Source organism: Plectrocnemia conspersa, unplaced genomic scaffold (assembly GCF_051122295.1).
Source record: "Plectrocnemia conspersa isolate PC_06_02 unplaced genomic scaffold, ASM5112229v1 ptg000013l, whole genome shotgun sequence".
Classification (NCBI taxonomy): Eukaryota; Metazoa; Arthropoda; class Insecta; order Trichoptera; family Polycentropodidae; genus Plectrocnemia; species Plectrocnemia conspersa.
Genome location: NW_028277177.1, coordinates 10,667,365 through 10,684,428, shown reverse-complemented (window position 1 = coordinate 10,684,428; position 17,064 = coordinate 10,667,365). Strand labels below are relative to the sequence as shown.

The following is a 17,064-nucleotide window of genomic DNA, read 5'->3' as shown; positions in this document are numbered from 1 at the left end:
TATGAAGTAATGATGCAGGGTTTCCTTGAATGTAGCGTGTAATGATTTATTGAGACTGAAATGTAGAAAAATAACCTGTCATTTTTTATATGATTTTATTAATTACTTTACTTATATGTTTAGATGTTAAAAATAGTTTTAATTATGGAACGTTGTTATTGATCATATGACTGCTTTTATATTACGTTTCATTAGATAACTCCATCATCCTTCATTTCGTGTTGAATTTATATTTGTATTCATTAATTTATAAACATTACACCAAATATGATTGTACTTCCAAAGTAGAACTAAATTACTATCGTTTTTTAATGGATTTGTGTATCCAGAACGATCATCAAAAGTTAAAAGAATAAATCATGCATGAATCGAGCAAATTATATATAATATACATAATACATGAATATTTTTTTTAAATACGGTTTACTGAATGCTAATTTAGTCGTAGTACTTATGGAAAATATATTAAAATTATAATCAATGTATATTATATATAATATAATATTATGATTATTCATTTTATATTTAAGAAACATTACGAATCCTATATAATGAAAATAATTATGTATTTGTATTTTATAGAAACTACTGTGCCGTTTAGTAATGTTACCAAATCATTTAACGATTTAACTATAGGATATTTTATATTTGGCAAGAGCTTGTGGCAACGTAAGGTATAAAAGGTTTCCATATATATATATTATAGTAAACATAAATTGACAATTTAGCCTTATTTCTTGAATATTAAAATAAAATCTCCAATCTATCTGAAAAAATATATATGTACATTTTATCTGACATGATGCATCATTAACTGAATGATATTACCTATTAAATATATTTTAAATATACAATTATACAATTTATATACGAAGTGAACGAATTGTCAACGGAATTTATCATGGAATAGGCGAAATGTTTAGAGCAAAACCTTTCTATACTACATACATATATTATATAATTATAATAATAATCAAAAGTTTTCAACAAATGTATTTTTTCAAATTAAACACTTATACATAGCCAAACTTAAAACGTATATCAATAGTAAACGCTTTAAAAGACAAACTGTAGACATCATCCCAAAACTTACTAACCAAAAAATGTATTACTTACTTGATATGAATATTCTTACTAAAACATCTTTATAACAAGCCATTTTATAAAACAATCACTATCTTGTAAATAAATCATCTCAAATTGTACATTTATATGTAGTCGCACAGTAGTTGTCATATACATACATAATATATATTTGGTATCTATATATAAATATAAATAGAACACAATAGCGTTGTAATTTATACAAAATAAATTTCTTTAAATTATATATGATCGTATTATTTCAACGCCAATCATCTCGGATTAAATTCGGTAAAGGCACGTCGAGGGCACTAAGATGATTCAAAAGACCTGTCCGACCCTTTAAATCCCTTCAAGCAAATTGGTTGTACTCCCTCGGATTTAAATTTGAGCTATTCCTATATCAACCTAGAGCATGATTTTGTTTATAAATGAAATAAATATGTAATTATAAAATATATGTATTTGTCACATATAAAATGTTATACTTACAAAGTTCATAATCAGTTGCTAATTATATGCAAAACAATTTTAAGCTTAAGCATAATACTTTGGTAATTCAAAAGTAGTTTTTTTTCAATTAGTTTAACATGTTTACTATTTCAAATTGATAATATTTTTATTATTATACATATGCATTATTGATTATTTGATGAATGAAACTAAAACTAAAGAATAAAATAAAAAAAAACATTAATCACAAAACTTCATTTTAATTAAACTAAACGAAAATACAAAAGCTTTTAAGTTAACTGTTAAGATATAATTCTGAATAATCATATGTTTAATGCTGATAGTTCAACTAAATATATTTCTTAAAAACATATACATATATTATTTCATAAAATTGCAATTTTTAACAACATAATACAAATATTAATTAAAAATAATATACTCTGCAAAAATTACCTAAACTTATAATTTTTCAAAAAAAACATACTTTATTATTTAAAAAATAATCTAAATAATGCAATTTAAATTGTCTTAAATTTGCTCTTTAGTATATGAAATATATACTTATGAAGTAATAGAGTGGGTTAAAAAATGGCTAACTACTCTTCAGCACCAATCAATATATTCGGAGCAATCGACATTTTAAATGCTCATCTCAGATAAAGCTGAGAATTGTTGGCAGTCTGTATCATAATCTTCAATGACGGTAGGAAAGAGGCAACGGCGGAAAAATCTGGACCGCTAGCAAGAGACGTCAAAGTAGCAAGAGCATTAGCATAATCTCCGCCTTGGATCAGTTGAACTACGTGATGCAATATTCCTATCGCATTATCTGATAACTAAAAAATAATATTACAACATTAGTCAATTGGAAAAGTTTAAATCATATTTATTATTTAAAACTTACTTTATTTTCTCTAAGCATGTCGTACAATGTCTCCAATTTCCTTTGAACGTCATCAAGTTTACGTTTAATTTGCTGAAAAAATACAATTATATACAATATATACATATAGTTAGATTGAGTTAGGTTAAGAATCAATTTAATTTTGACCCTAAATATCAAGAAGGAAAAACGCAGATATTATATTTCAGAAACATAAACATTGAAAAAAAGAACATAAAGCAGTAGGAAGTGACGAGAAATTTGAAGAGGCAAATACAAATGCAGGCAAGTGATGAATGATTAGGATTTAATAAAAAAAAATGTGTAAAATGATGAGGGCTGTAGAGAAACCAGATTTTTTGGGACATACTATACTCAGTCAGCTAAGTGTTGTTCGTTTGACTGTTAATTTTGATAATTTTTTATTAGGCATGGGGTCATTGACAGTACAATACCTAGTCTTTGTGATTTCATTATCAGAACTTAACTTAGATGTAAAAAAAACTTTGGAATAAGTCTGTTTTAAAAAAACTAAAATGTCAAGACACAATAAAATGAGCGAGTGATAAAAGTGGTCTTCGTTAGCAGTGCTCGTTTATTATCTGAGTTACGAATATTTGATCATCTGGACCGAGTACTTCATAAATCTTAAACTTATCAAGGTGACCTTTTTTAGCTCCCACAGACTTAATTGAACAAAAATCTCCCACAGCAAATGGTCCTCGAAAAAAATTTTTCGAGATGGTCATTTTATTTTTAGTGTCCTCCTTTGATATTTTCATAATCTAGTCACCTTACTGTAAACCGTCATTTGACAGGTGTGAAATGCGGCACAAGTGATGGAACAGTTGTAATCGCCATTAATTAAACTCTATATGCTAACAGCGAATTTAAATCCAAACATATGTGAATAAATAATATAAAATTCAATTGTTTAATACATTTTAACTGGCCTACTTAGTGAAATTATATTTATACTAGTGAAAATATTACTTCACTGAAAAATATACATTCTAACTAACTTTAACGAATTAACTTTGTTTAAGTTAGTTAGATTTGGGTTTGAACAGCAAGAGAACGTTTCGCAACTATCAATTTCACTAATTACTATCAGTTAAATTATATTTTCGCTAATAGAATATATTATATATCTACCAGTGAAAATGTATTCGGATATAATTTCACTGAAAGTTAGTAAAATTATATTGATACTAGTGACATTATAACATCACTGAAAAATACACATACACATTTTGTATGAAATCATACTCACTGGATTGTTAGCAGCTTGAGCACACTGAGCTCGGAGAGCATCAAAGACAGTCTGCATATGGATGTGTTGCTCTGGAATTGGTCCTTTTTGTATCGGAGCTGGTGGAGGTTTAGCGACAGTCTCTACCGGCGGGGCTTGCTGCTGAATAAAATAATTGTAATAAAATAAATGTAACTCTTTATATGGAAATAATTTATGACAAACCTGATTATTAGGAATCATTTCAGAAAGTTGTTGAACAGGTGGCATTGCACCATAATTTTGCGTAAATTGATTCATAGGCTGCTGCTCTTGCTGATATTGAGGAGGACCAGTCAGCGGAACATGTTGACTGGCATTAGAGCCAAACAAGGGATGGGTAATCGGTGCAGTAGGAACGTATTCAGTTTTACGCTAAAAATAATAAACCTATTATTATAAATACTCAATTATATTAGAAGTAAATGTTATTTACATCACAAATGGTTAAAAAATTTAAAAAAAAACGATTTTATTACAATTGGATGTCTGGAATATAAAAATCACATGCTATGAATTAAAAATTTTGTTGTAAAGCAGTGACATAAATCAATTTATAATTAACACACTACATGCCTTGGAGGTACAGTAGTCTTTTGTTAGTAATATGCATCATGGGTAATGATGCTTTGGAATGTATAAAAAAAATCAAGACTACTGTCTTTGATTATAATAACCGGTACAATCATCAAATAGAACACTAAATATATAATATTTAAATATACCTCAGCCTTATCGCGATTGTGAGAACGAGCAATAATTTGTTTCCATTTACGAGTGCCGGCATGCTCAGCAAACATTTCTTTCTAACATACATCATACTTCTTTAATAAAATATAATAATATCCAGACCGTTTCAAATGTACGCTTTCTAATATGAATATATATGTACATTGCATATAATACCTGCAATTTAGATGAAAACACGGGTGGATCGTTCCATCCGGAAGGCCCTTGGGAATAATTCTGCGGAACTGCTTCCACGCCCATCTCGGAATTGTTGTAGAAATTTGAGTTGCTTAATCCGTTTGACATTTCCGTGGGAGGGTTCATGGCAGTCGGGGGTAGCGATGGATTGACGGTCGTCGGATTTAATAACGGTATGTTTGGCGGCGGTGCCACAGGTGGGGGTACATTTTGGACTTGGTTATAATTCTGAGTTGGGTTAAAAGGTTGATTTGTAGCAGGTTGCATGGGATTCATCATCATGGGGTTATAAGCTGATTGTATCGGTGGAATGCCAGGTTGCATATATCCTTGCCTGGTTCCGAAAGTCGGTTGGGAATCAATCGGCGGCGGCTGGTACGATCCTGGTCCGGATTGAACCGAAGGATCTCTTAAATATTTGTTTTTGCCAATTATTCCAGCTGAAATGAATCAAGACATTAATAATCAAGTAAAATATTAATTGTATTACAATACAAACAAATAAAACAAAAACCTGAAGTAGCACTTGGTGGACGTGGGGGTTGTTGAAGATTTTGTTGTGGAGGTGCTTGCGAGGGTAATTGTGGTGGCATAGATTGAGCTGGCTGCATTGGTTGCATATAACCAATTGGTGGTGGAATAGGTTCTATAATAAATAAAAAAAAACATGCATAAAAAATATGATCTCAATCAAAATTTTAATAATTTACATACCTGGTTTGAATGGTGCTTGAATTGGATTGATGTTATTAGCCTGATAATTTGATTGCTGATTATTCCAATATGGATCCGGCGTAGCTCTACTGTAACTTGCAGTCCTTACTCTATTTCCTGCTCCCCATTGATTCTTAAAATAAATATACAATGAAACATCTAATATTAAAGAGAGAAAAATCTTAATATACCTGGGCTTGTTGAGGTACTGATCTCTGAGCTGTTTGATTAACATTTGAAGCAAACGGTTGCGCATAACCCATAGCACATTGAATTCTATTAATCAAATCTTGATTCTGAGCACCAGACAAGCATGTCAAAGCGCCTTCGAAGAAACCTTGACTGGCTAATTTCATTGCATAGTTTGCTAAAAAGCTTGATAAGTAGCTGGCATTCTAAAGGTTTTAAAAATATATTTTTTAATACATTTTCAATACTAATCAAGTCAACTTCATATTATAATTACATCAACAGCTCTTCCACGGCTAATAGCCGCAAATCTGGCGACAAGGATTAACTCAGCGATCCTTGCAAATGTCTTATTGTCACCATTTTTAGCTTCTAATTCACCCTGCCAGCGTTTCACAAGGTCATCAATGCTAGCGCTGCATAAATAGCATATGATAGCATCTTGGATTAGGGTTGGATCGGTTTCCTTATCTAACTTTTTACCCAAGGTTTCTAAAAAACATATTTTATTATTATATTGTAATCTTATTTATTCTGAATGTGTATTAAAAAACTTACCGCAAACAGCATACAACTCATTTGGTGAGCAATGTGTGAGTGCAGCTGCCAATGCAGCTTTCCATCCACTAGGTGCAACACCAGAAACAAAATCAGTCCAGTTACCGTCAAGCAAAGCGGCGGAAAGACTGGATATAGCACCGGAACATTGAGAAAGGTAGCGCCACTGTGTACGAGTGAGAAGATCGTTGCCTCCTAAATCACATTAAATATTATATAATATACCACTGCATATTATAGATTAAATATTTACAATACCTGTGCTAGCGATCAGCAAAGCATCTGCTGTTCTTCCACTGTCCAAGCATAGCTCCACAGCAATTTCCAAATTTCCGCTCAATAACGCCTGACATATTAATCCTTCGGAATCTTTACAATAAATGTCAGTTATAAATTTAATTTAAATATAAATAACATACAGGGGCGGTCAAACGAATAGGACATTTTTGAGGACAAGATATTTTTGTTCTTCAAGGCTAAATTAATGCATAATAAAATCTGATTTGTATAAAAAAAACCGTGAAAATACTAGGACATATTCACTCAACAGATCTGAGGCTCATTAAAACTCAAAATTTATTGCTTTTCTCTGTCTATCTAAAATATTTCACTAGACCTCTGAGGACCTCCCTCGGACATCATCCCTTCGCCAGCTTCTCCACCACTACTCAGAAAAAACATCTCGCCATTTATCATCGTATTTATCATATGTTATCATATGTTAATAAAACTCTAACTAGATTCCACCCCAAGTCTTATTGGCTACGAAGTCCCCTAGGATTCTCAAACCTTAAACTTTATATTATTTATTAATTATCGATTTTTCACAGGATGTAAGCCAAACAGACCAACTAACTTTTATTTTAAGATATGTTAACATTCAGGGTAATTAAAGGAATGGTTTTTATATATTTTTTAATTGTAAGTCACAGTGTTGAATATACAGAAGAACAAGTCTTAAAAAAATATTTAATAATTTTTCTTTAGATTTAAAATATTGTCGCAGTCAATTTATGATAATGCTGCTAATATGGCCAGCAAATATAAAGGTTTGCAATCGAGAATTGAAAATTGAAACGAATCCATGCAAAAACCGTACCCTTAATTTGGTTGAGAATTATGCTGCGGAGGCTTGTTTAGAAGTGGTACTTTATTTTGAACTTGTTCAAAGCATTTATGTTTTTTTTCTTCATCCGCATATCGGTGGAATCTACTGATTAATAATTTCAGCGATTCGAATCACAAAAATATAGGACTAAGCGATACTAGATGGCGAACAAGAGCAGATGCAGTTTTTGCCTTGCGCTTTCTACAAAACAATCAAATCCGTTCTTCTTAAAATCAGTAAAGTAGTAAATTAAAAACCAGTAACAAAAGTTCAAGCAAAAAAACTTGATAAATATTTTGACAAATACGAAAATTGCGCTCTTGATAATTTTGTGGGACCATATATTGCAACTAATTAATAAAACGAGTCATTCATTACAGGCGATTCAAACAAATTTATTGCGGGGTGTGAATTTGTTAAATCCTTATTTTTGTATTGAACGGACATTCGAAATGATTTTACAAGTATAGAAGAATAAACTAAAATTTTAACTGATAAAAGAAAACGTCAATTTGACAAATCAAGTGAAAATGAAACACGTTTAGATGAACGGAACTTGAATGTAATATGGACACTTAATATAATATGTGACAAACTTGCAACTGCAATTGCTACCAGAACCGATAATTATAAAACCGTTTTAAAGAATTTCAAGTATTTTTTTAATCATAAGCAAAATAGTGACGAAATAAACAAATGTATTTTAAATTTAATTAAAAAGATATTAAACAAAATCTTATGTATGCTTTTGAAATATACAAAACAATAATAGATGGCTTACAGTCAACCTTTCCAAATATCGAAATGGTTTTGAAATGTTTTCTAACATTACCAATATGTGATGCAACTGGCAAACAATATTCTTAAATACATTAAAAACAATTTGTAAAAGTCTAATAAGATAATTAACGTTCCTGACAAAGGAGTTTTATCATATTTTATGCATGTTAATAATACAACATAAAAATCTGTTCTAATTAGAAAATATTTTATGTGTAATGGGAGGAAGGTGGTTTGGAACCGGGCTCTAAATATTTATATATATAGGGCACCCAGAAATTTGTAACGCCTTGGGCCCCTATTAAAGTAAATCCGCCAGTGACTTGAAATACAAGATTAAAAAGTGTCAAATTTAAAAGAACTTTACAAACTTATAAAAAATTAATGGAAGCTGATTCCGGCAGCAAAATGTCAGCATATAATAGTCAATGTCAGACTGCTGTTAAGTTGTTTTAAAAACAAAGCCTCACTCGACAAAATATTAAAGATATTACTTTTAATTACAATTTTTTTTCGTTATTTTTAAATTTTTAATGTTCACTTAGATATGTTTCAAGAACCAATGTTATTGATTTAATTTCATTTGGAAAATAATTAATGATTGAATAGTTTTAATCATGTTTATATATATATTACTTTAAAATAAAGAAAAATTGTAATTTTAGAATAATTTTGTTCTAAAGTTAAACCTTATATGGAGTTTCACAATAATTTTGCGAATGTCCTATTCGTTTAACCGTCACATTTATTTTACTAACCGTCTCCCATTGGAATCAAGAATGGCTTTGTTGTAGGCGTAGGTTTTACAGTTGTGGTATCGATTAGTTTATTTGCTTGAGCAATATTGTCAAATGCAGCAGCTGCGTCAATGCCCTATTTAAATTAAGAATTTAAATACAATTCGAATGTGTAAATAGTTAACTACAGAAAAACTCATTTAGTATGTATGCATATCCGCAACCAACAAAATAAAACGAACATAAAATAAAAGTTATTAACAAAAGTAATGCTGGAGAGGGAAAAGTGCTTCCTTACCGATATATCTGTGCTAGTGTCGGTTGAAGGTTCTGCTTCAGTCTCAGATGATTCACTCTAAAAGCAAAGCGTGACACCAAATGGGATATTTAAAGGATAGATATAAACAGAAATACTGATGAAGTTATGACTAACTGTTATTACATCATGAATGAATATAGATATGTGTTTTCAAATATATTTGTGTAATTTTTGTGATGTAATAAAAAGCGTAAGAATGCATATTTCAAGCAAAGACTGAAAAATAAATTTAAATATTTCCTAATTAAGTATATATTCTCATTATCGTTCGCCTGAAATAATTTATATTTATAACTTATATGATGAGTAATATATTGACACCTTTTTCTTATTATATCGATTTTTTTATGTTTATAACTGAATTTATTATATAGCACATAAAGAACCGTGAGTGCATAAAGTGCGTATTTTATTCAATCGTTAATATTTATAAATACACACAACCACAATATTATATTACTTACACAATTTAACAGGTATACAAATGGACCCAAAAGATGTTAGCAGGGTATAATATATCACAATATATATTTAAAAAATATCTTACCCTACTAAGTCCAGATAAACGTTCAGTAATATGATCAATCTGGCCATCGACGTTAGATTGCCTCTTGTTTGATTTCGCAAAGTGAGCGTTGAGTTTGTTGTTCATATCATCTTGTTTAAAACCTTATAAAAAAAAATAACAAATAAATATGTTTACACATTTACTAATAAAAACTAAAATTAAGAATACTCACCCAAAAGATTTAGCATCTCAGTTCTGTGATTTTGCTGGAAGTTGGCCTTCAAGAAATGCCAAATGTATTTTTCATGCTGTTCAGTGGCTTGATCGCCACGCTTTTCGCAATACTCCGTAAGCAAAGAGGCTGATGCTTCATTCTCTCCAGCGTTTATGATTTCTTGAAGAGAACGAGCTTGGTTAATTAGCTCTGGTTCTGTTACAACCTATAAACATAATCATAAATTAATGTAATGAATATTTTTAATTTATAACTAATATAATCCATACCTGACTGATGAATACTTCGCGTAGTGGAGGTAAGCCACTCTGACTCACAGAAGTGTTAGGATTTATAAATGAAACTAATTTACCACCAAACTGGAAATAAAAAAACATAAGCATATAATATAAAAAAGATGACAATAAATTCAATTATGATCAATTAACTTACTCCAAAAGTAGCTCTAATCGGTCTTTTAGTCCACAATGGAGGTCTAGGCAAGATTTGAGGAGAAGTGTGAATCTCGTTAAATGAGGGTACAGGTGCTTGTTGTAAGTTTTCCATTCCAGGGAATGAATCCATTATCTTATTACTGGTTGCCACCTATAATGCAGTTATTGCAATTACAATTTTATATACACAAATACTACTTAAAATAAATACATACAGGTTGTAGGTGTAATCCACCGTTGATTGAATAAATGCCGACACGGCCATCGTTACTGCAAGCAGCTACAAGATTCGGATTTCTTGGACACCATTGTACATCGTACATCCATTGACCAGTGGAGCAAATCTCAGATAGAACTTCTCCGCCCTTAATATATAATAAATTATTTGTAAAAAATGGTCTTTATATAATGTAATGTTTAAAAAGATAAATCTTACTGGAATATTGTTATTAGGATTCCAGCAAAGTACTTTTCCATCTCTACTGGCTGATAAGAGTAGATCAGGATCTTGTTGACACCAAGAGAGCGACAAAACTCCCTTTTGATGCCTCTCCAACGTTAACAATGGAGAAGTTGCCAATCTGTGAAAAATTTTTTTTTTATAAAATAAAATTAAGCGATCGATAAGAAGTGATAATTTACCTCAAATCCCATAGTTGCACTACAGGCGCAGAATCATCTTCGGATGCCAAGCAAAGTTGTGTCGCCACAGATGGATGCCAAACTGCTGACTTCCAACGAGTGCGAGCTTGACCATCGCTAAAAAATATTACATAATTCATATAAATTATTTAATTTAAAAACAATGCATGGAAATTAGAGAATTATTACAATCAAATGTGAACTTTATCATTGATTGTATGTTTTATTTCACATTTTTATATTATAATACATAATTGCAAGGTTTTTAATTTAAATTAATTTTATTAGTATTTCATTATTACATATTATAATAATCTAGTTTTTAAAAGTAAGTAACAATTTTTATATGGTATTTGCATTATTATTTTCCCCAAATAAAATTAGGCTCCTAAATACATGGTGCATAGTTAATTTGATTCTATACTAGTAAACAATGATTTACCTCAATTTGATAATCGGCTCATTTTTACGTAAATCCCAAACAACACATCTTGAAGCAAACGAAGAAGCCAAAATATGTTGAACCTAAAAAAATAATCAAATTTAAAATTTAAACTATAAATATAACACAAAACTACCACAATTTATATATTTACTTGTCTATTCCATGCCAAAGATTGTACATGCTCATGAGGATGAGATTTGTTACCGGGTGCCATCGGTGTAGTAGTATTGTTCAAATCCCAAATATAAATTTCGCTATCAGCAGCTCCGGACGAAAACAAATTGTTTTGGAAAGGGTTTAAATCGAGAGCAGACACGGAACCTTAAAAAATAATTATTATTTTAAATTTTATTTCACCGTAACTAATATTTTCAGAAACATACTGTTTATACGAAATTAAACATTAAGAATCGGTTCATATTCAGTTTCAAAAAAATTGTTGGATTATGTTTGATTCGTGCATATTTTTAATTTAATTTCATAATTTTTATTATTTTTTTGTAAAAATGTGACACTTTATATATGAGATACATTTCGTTTAGTAAAACATAAGCTTTAGTATATCCAAATTGATTATTTTTACATCGGCGATGGTTGTTTTTTCAAGATTTTAAACATGTTTTTAATTTTTTTAATTTTTACAGATGACGTGGACAAGCAATAAAACAGCAATAAAATTTTAAACTTGTCCTTGTTTTTATGAGAAAGAAGTTGAGATTTATAACAGAATAATATTATCAAAAAGGGTGCTATTTAACAGGGAATTATTTTGAGAGATATGTGCATTTAAATAAATACTTTGTTCCATAAAATGATTTTTTTGTGCATTACTGTTTGACAGATTGGTCAGAACAGTGTTCACCTTATGAATAACTTAAACAGTAATGCACAAACAATTCGTTTTATGGAACAAATATTTTATATATTGCTCATTTAAATTGTCCTCTATGGATAATCAATGTTAAAACATCACTGATATTTCCCTGTCCCAGTTTATGAAAATTAAATCCCGCGAATTAGAAAGGAACCACTAATCATATATTTGAAACTGATTTAAAAATAATTTTGCCATTTTAAATTTTTACAAATCCACATAAATTTCACAAATTGAAAATAATAATAATTAAGGTTACTTTATATTGAAACCAAAACACAAAATTTAATTTAATTTCTTGAAAAAACGAAAAAAGCAGTTTCTGTCACTCTAATATTTATAAATTAAAACATACCATTATGTTTAGTGTTTGACGACACGAGCGCTTCCTTTTTATTTAATAGATTATTAACGCTATAAAACTTGAGGAGGCCGCCGTCACATCCACCAACTAAAACACCGCCAGATGACCACACCAACTTTTGGAATCTGAAAATAAAAAAATAAAATTATTAAATACTCAAATTCATACTATTAACAATATTAACATACTTGTGTTCACTAGATATCGATGCCTTTTGTTCCATTTCATATCCTGGATCGTTTAGGTTCAATGAGTACAATTCGAGGGTAGCACTCGAACTGAACGATGAATCGACATGTTGAGCCGCCGATCCGGTTGCAAGCATCACCGGATAGAATGACTGTGGCGACCACACCACGTTCGACGTGGATTCGATTTCTTTAAACTTCATTTTGCCTAATTGTTGCTCTGAAAACAAATAAAATGTACATAAAAGATCAAACTACATATAATATGCAATTCTTGTATATTTCTATTATATTATATATATTCGAAACTCTACAAATAGATCATAATCATAACCTGACTTATGCATAGATCAATTAAGAATATGAAAAGATTAAGATAAGCAATATTAATAGAATAAATACATTTTTAGGTTAGAAACTTCCGTGTAAAAGATGGCGAAAGAAGAAAAAAGAAGAAGAAACAGATAATATATTTTTTTTAAATTTAAATTAATAATGATTAGACCTGATGACATCACAACGTCAATCACATAAGTATTTAAAAAATTCCATTTCAAATGAACATCTGACTTAAAAATATCGGTTTAAAACACAAATTACATTGATTTTAACAGTAGTTCTGTAAATACACACTATTTTGTGAAATTATTCGTATTTGTTTTGTTGACACATCATCCATGTCAAAATGCCGAATTTATATTTTTTTGCAAGATATGTTGACAATTTAGCGAGTACATTTATATCACAATTAAATATCCGCGGTTGTAACTATAATATTGATGAGTTATATGAACATTTACATGAAAAGTACTAACCAGGAGAACGAAAAAGGCCGCAGCGCTAGCCGCTTCCAACGTGGCGCTGCCGGTCAACTCGTACGCTAGAAATGACGTATGTTACATTTGTCTACTAATGATAATTAAATATCCAAACTGCTACTAAAATACTAATAAAAATCTATAAACGATCAATTGTATTTATTACAAACTAAAGCAAGCAAGAAAAATATTTTTTTCGCAAAAAAAAATAATTTCTTAAAATTATTTCATTTATTATCTACTTTTAAATATACAAACTAAATTTATTAATGCAAAATCATGCATACTTAAGCAAATATATAATTTATTTCTATCCTTACAAATATCTTCTGTTTTGAAAGTGATAAACTCATAAATAGTTAATGTGACCATGTACACTACTTTTTGTTATTTATAATTAACGATTAAAGTTACTAAGAGGCAATTTAAGGAGGTACATGTGATTTGGCATTATCTTAGGGGAAAACAATGCAATTTAATATTTTACTGCAGCTGCTTTAAAATTACTGCCTTATTTAAATTATTGACCGTATTTTTTTGTATTAATTATTTTCTTTAACTTGAAAAAATCATAATATACAATCGTAAATACAATGTATAAATGTATCTGGTTCAAGTGTTCTGGTTTGTACTAATTATTAGACATTATTATTATCATACGTGACAAAGCGAGTCAAAAATAAAACATAATTTTATCTGGAGATCGACAATTCACAGAAAGTTAAAAATCAAGCGCCACTAAACATATCAATTGTATTTTATTTGATCAAGAAATATCAAACCATTTTTCAAATTCACTCGAGTAGCAGCGTCCATTATGCATAATAAATAATAATTAAGAATTGCAACTTTTATTTAAAGCTAGAAACATCACTTAAAGATAAATAAACTTAATATCTTACATGTAATGTAAGATATTAAGTTAATTATTAACAATTGACAATTATGTTTATTTTTGTTCCAGAATCAATGATACAAACACACTAACACTAAATCCAATGATAAAAAATAAACATTAATTTTTACTCAAAAATCATAATTTATGTAACTAAATCATAATACTGAATTGGTATTTATATTTTGATAAATAATATTTGTTCGATGTTACCCCACATTTCTGCCATAATTATTTTAAACTGTTAGGACCAAATTTCACTGAACACTTGTTACATTATCCAGCTGTCAAAACAACTAGAGGCGAATGGCAAGTTTTATTTGATAATGGTTGAAGACAAGCCATATGTCAAACCAAAGGTGAATTTTCACATGCATTTACAACAAATGACAAATTTATTATATTTATTTTATGTCTTAGCTTCAAAAATAATGACAATAGATAAAAGCAAACAAAATTATTAATATTTTTTATTGCATCTAGCCCAAGGCTGTCTACGTATGGACTGTTACTGATGTGCAAAAATGGCTCCGGAGACACTGTGCCGATTATTATCAACTGTATTCTGAACATTTTTTGAAGGTATTATTTAGTAATAAATATTTTCGCTTTTAAATAAATATATTTATTATAGCATTGTTGTTGCAGCATGATATAACTGGACGCGCCCTTATCAGAATAAATAATAACACTCTGATTAGAATTGGAGTAACGGATCCGGTTCATAGAGAGAGTATATGGAGAGAGATAGTGAAATTAAAATTAAAAACAGACATAATGGAAATTAAAGACTTGGAAATACGAAGCAATTATAACAATAATTATGATTTACACACTGTTCCAGTGTGATATTATAATCATGTGATACAAGAGACGACGATATCAAATAATATTTTTGTATATATGCAAAATGTGATGTTATTTTATAATATTTTAAATAATAAATAGACGAAGATATAAATTAGTTCGTTATATTAACAATTATTTTGCATGTAAGCGATGAATTGTTTAACTGCTATTATAATAGACGAAGATAGTTTTTCTTTTAGATCACAGATGCCACTAGCTCATAATTGTAGATGCCAACTCTATAATTAATAAATATAATTATAAAATTTCATTGAGTGTATTTATAAACCATTGAAAAATCTCAAAGGAGTAAACAAACAAAAGTAGTAGTAGATATAAGTGTTTCATAAAATTTATCGCTATTTTTAGATTTGTCTGAGACTTGCCAAGATTTTCTCATATTTTTCTAATTTTCAAGAATTATAATAATGTAATACAAGTTCATATAGATTTATTTTATTTTATTATTTATACATTTATTTACGAAAAAGAATATATCTGAGTATAGCTTAATGGTTCAAATGATATAAACCTTTATTAGAATTGTTTGATTAATATTTTATATGGATAGGTGCATGAATATCTCTGTCGGGATTTTGCATTGTCGGTGGAGGTACAATTCATATATTTTTTAATTATTCTGGGACCACGGTTAACAAAGCACGGTGCAGACCCTTAGCGACGCAACATCTAGGAGCTGTTGTCAGTGGAGTGCATTCTGGTTTCGTCGTTCTCAGGACGACGAAGAGGCGTAAACTCCTGATTGACTCTTTAAGAAAGGCCACGCTCCATGAAGGCAGCGTGAAGATGCAGTCTCAGAAGGCTCTATCATCGATGCCTTAAATGAGTCGATGGCGCAGACTCGTTGCTGATCCTCTGCCTGAAACCCCGCCGTCTCCGTAGAGAATGTCATTAGGGACTCTCTTTAGAAGATGCCAAAAAGATTAACGTAGATCTTCATTTGATCCTCTAAGAAGGGTCTAGCACCATGAATGCAGCGTAGAGACTGCAGTATAAGGGGGCATCAACGGAAGTGCCTCGGTAGGATATTTGGTGAAATTTTTAGTGGAGCGGCTGAGCAAACACAAAAGCTTGGTGAATTGTGGCCCGCTATTGTAGTGACCTGCTAAAAGGCCTTTAAGAAACTGTAAAGAAGCGAAATTTAGCTCGGTAAGTCAACATTTTCTTTATTTTTAGAAAGGCTTTAATCGTGACTTTCTAAAAAAATATTTAGTATGAGAAACATCGGAAAGGAGTTCAAAATTCAGTTCCAAGAAATGTTTTTTTGTTTGGTGAACAGTCGAAAAGTTAAGGAATAAATAAATGTACAGTTTATTTGAAATTATCACACACTGAAGCTGTATTTTTTGGATTTTCACTTAACCAATCATTATTCCATTTATTCTAATCCTTTTTATATTATATAATCTATACCTATTTTTAACATGCTTTTTAAATAATTATACCAATGCTATCCAAGGCTTTCAATGCAATCCTAATGATTAATTATTTTTGTATTCAATTTAGGTTTGCTTATAATAACAATTGACTTGTATATTTTGAAGAAATATAACATTAGATTTAGATATCGGACATGTGCTAAAAATAATGAATAAACAGATATATCTTATTAAGGAAGTTTAATTGCTTTCAAGTTATAAGGTCTTAAAACGATATTTCGAATTGCTAGATGAAATCATAATTTTCTTGGAAACGAAAAAATGAGTTAAAATATAAACAGTGGGTAACAGATTTGGCTTTCTCCGT

The 17,064-nt window shown here is 29.8% G+C and overlaps 2 protein-coding genes across 8 annotated transcripts; one reads left to right on the top strand and one right to left on the bottom strand.

The window, feature by feature from the left end:
* Nucleotides 1-1,528: 1,528 nt before the first annotated feature.
* On the bottom strand, nt 1,529-13,617 carry Sec31 (COPII coat complex component secretory 31). 7 transcript variants are annotated; one of them, XM_088202875.1, is made up of 26 exons: nt 13,551-13,617; nt 12,736-12,955; nt 12,539-12,672; nt 11,461-11,630; nt 11,307-11,389; nt 10,865-10,981; nt 10,659-10,803; nt 10,438-10,587; nt 10,221-10,373; nt 10,058-10,147; nt 9,786-9,993; nt 9,593-9,714; nt 9,025-9,081; nt 8,748-8,862; nt 6,360-6,470; nt 6,102-6,296; nt 5,821-6,035; nt 5,546-5,749; nt 5,355-5,487; nt 5,155-5,286; nt 4,620-5,080; nt 4,439-4,519; nt 3,900-4,088; nt 3,696-3,836; nt 2,444-2,515; nt 1,529-2,375 (listed from the first exon to the last, which is right to left on the bottom strand). In XM_088202875.1, the coding sequence occupies exons 2-26, from the start codon at nt 12,936-12,938 to the stop codon at nt 2,187-2,189; spliced, it is 3,870 nt and encodes a 1,289-aa protein (XP_088059001.1). In that variant the 5' UTR covers nt 12,939-12,955; nt 13,551-13,617; the 3' UTR covers nt 1,529-2,186. The 7 variants fall into 7 exon arrangements, with proteins under 7 accessions (XP_088059001.1, XP_088059002.1, XP_088059005.1 ...); XM_088202876.1 differs by having other exon boundaries at nt 3,696-3,833; XM_088202879.1 differs by lacking the exon at nt 4,439-4,519.
* A 1,086-nt stretch (nt 13,618-14,703) lies between these two features.
* ave (sterile alpha motif domain-containing protein aveugle) lies at nt 14,704-15,409 on the top strand. Its single transcript, XM_088202049.1, has 3 exons — nt 14,704-14,807; nt 14,932-15,030; nt 15,097-15,409. Exons 1-3 carry the CDS (start codon nt 14,775-14,777, stop codon nt 15,295-15,297), a joined length of 333 nt encoding a protein of 110 aa, XP_088058175.1. The 5' UTR covers nt 14,704-14,774; the 3' UTR covers nt 15,298-15,409.
* The last annotated feature ends 1,655 nt before the right edge of the window (nt 15,410-17,064 follow it).

Coding starts and splice junctions, on each gene's coding strand:
- Sec31 (XM_088202875.1), bottom strand. CDS start 12,938: ATGAAGTTTAAAGAAATCGAATCCACGTCGAACGTGGTGTGGTCGCCA. Junction 12,673..12,735: donor TCGATATCTAGTGAACACAA/GTATGTTAATAT, acceptor TTTTATTTTCAG/ATTCCAAAAGTTGGTGTGGT. Junction 6,036..6,101: donor TGAGTTGTATGCTGTTTGCG/GTAAGTTTTTTA, acceptor TATGTTTTTTAG/AAACCTTGGGTAAAAAGTTA.
- ave (XM_088202049.1), top strand. CDS start 14,775: ATGGTTGAAGACAAGCCATATGTCAAACCAAAG. Junction 14,808..14,931: donor AGCCATATGTCAAACCAAAG/GTGAATTTTCAC, acceptor TATTGCATCTAG/CCCAAGGCTGTCTACGTATG. Junction 15,031..15,096: donor ATTCTGAACATTTTTTGAAG/GTATTATTTAGT, acceptor TTGTTGTTGCAG/CATGATATAACTGGACGCGC.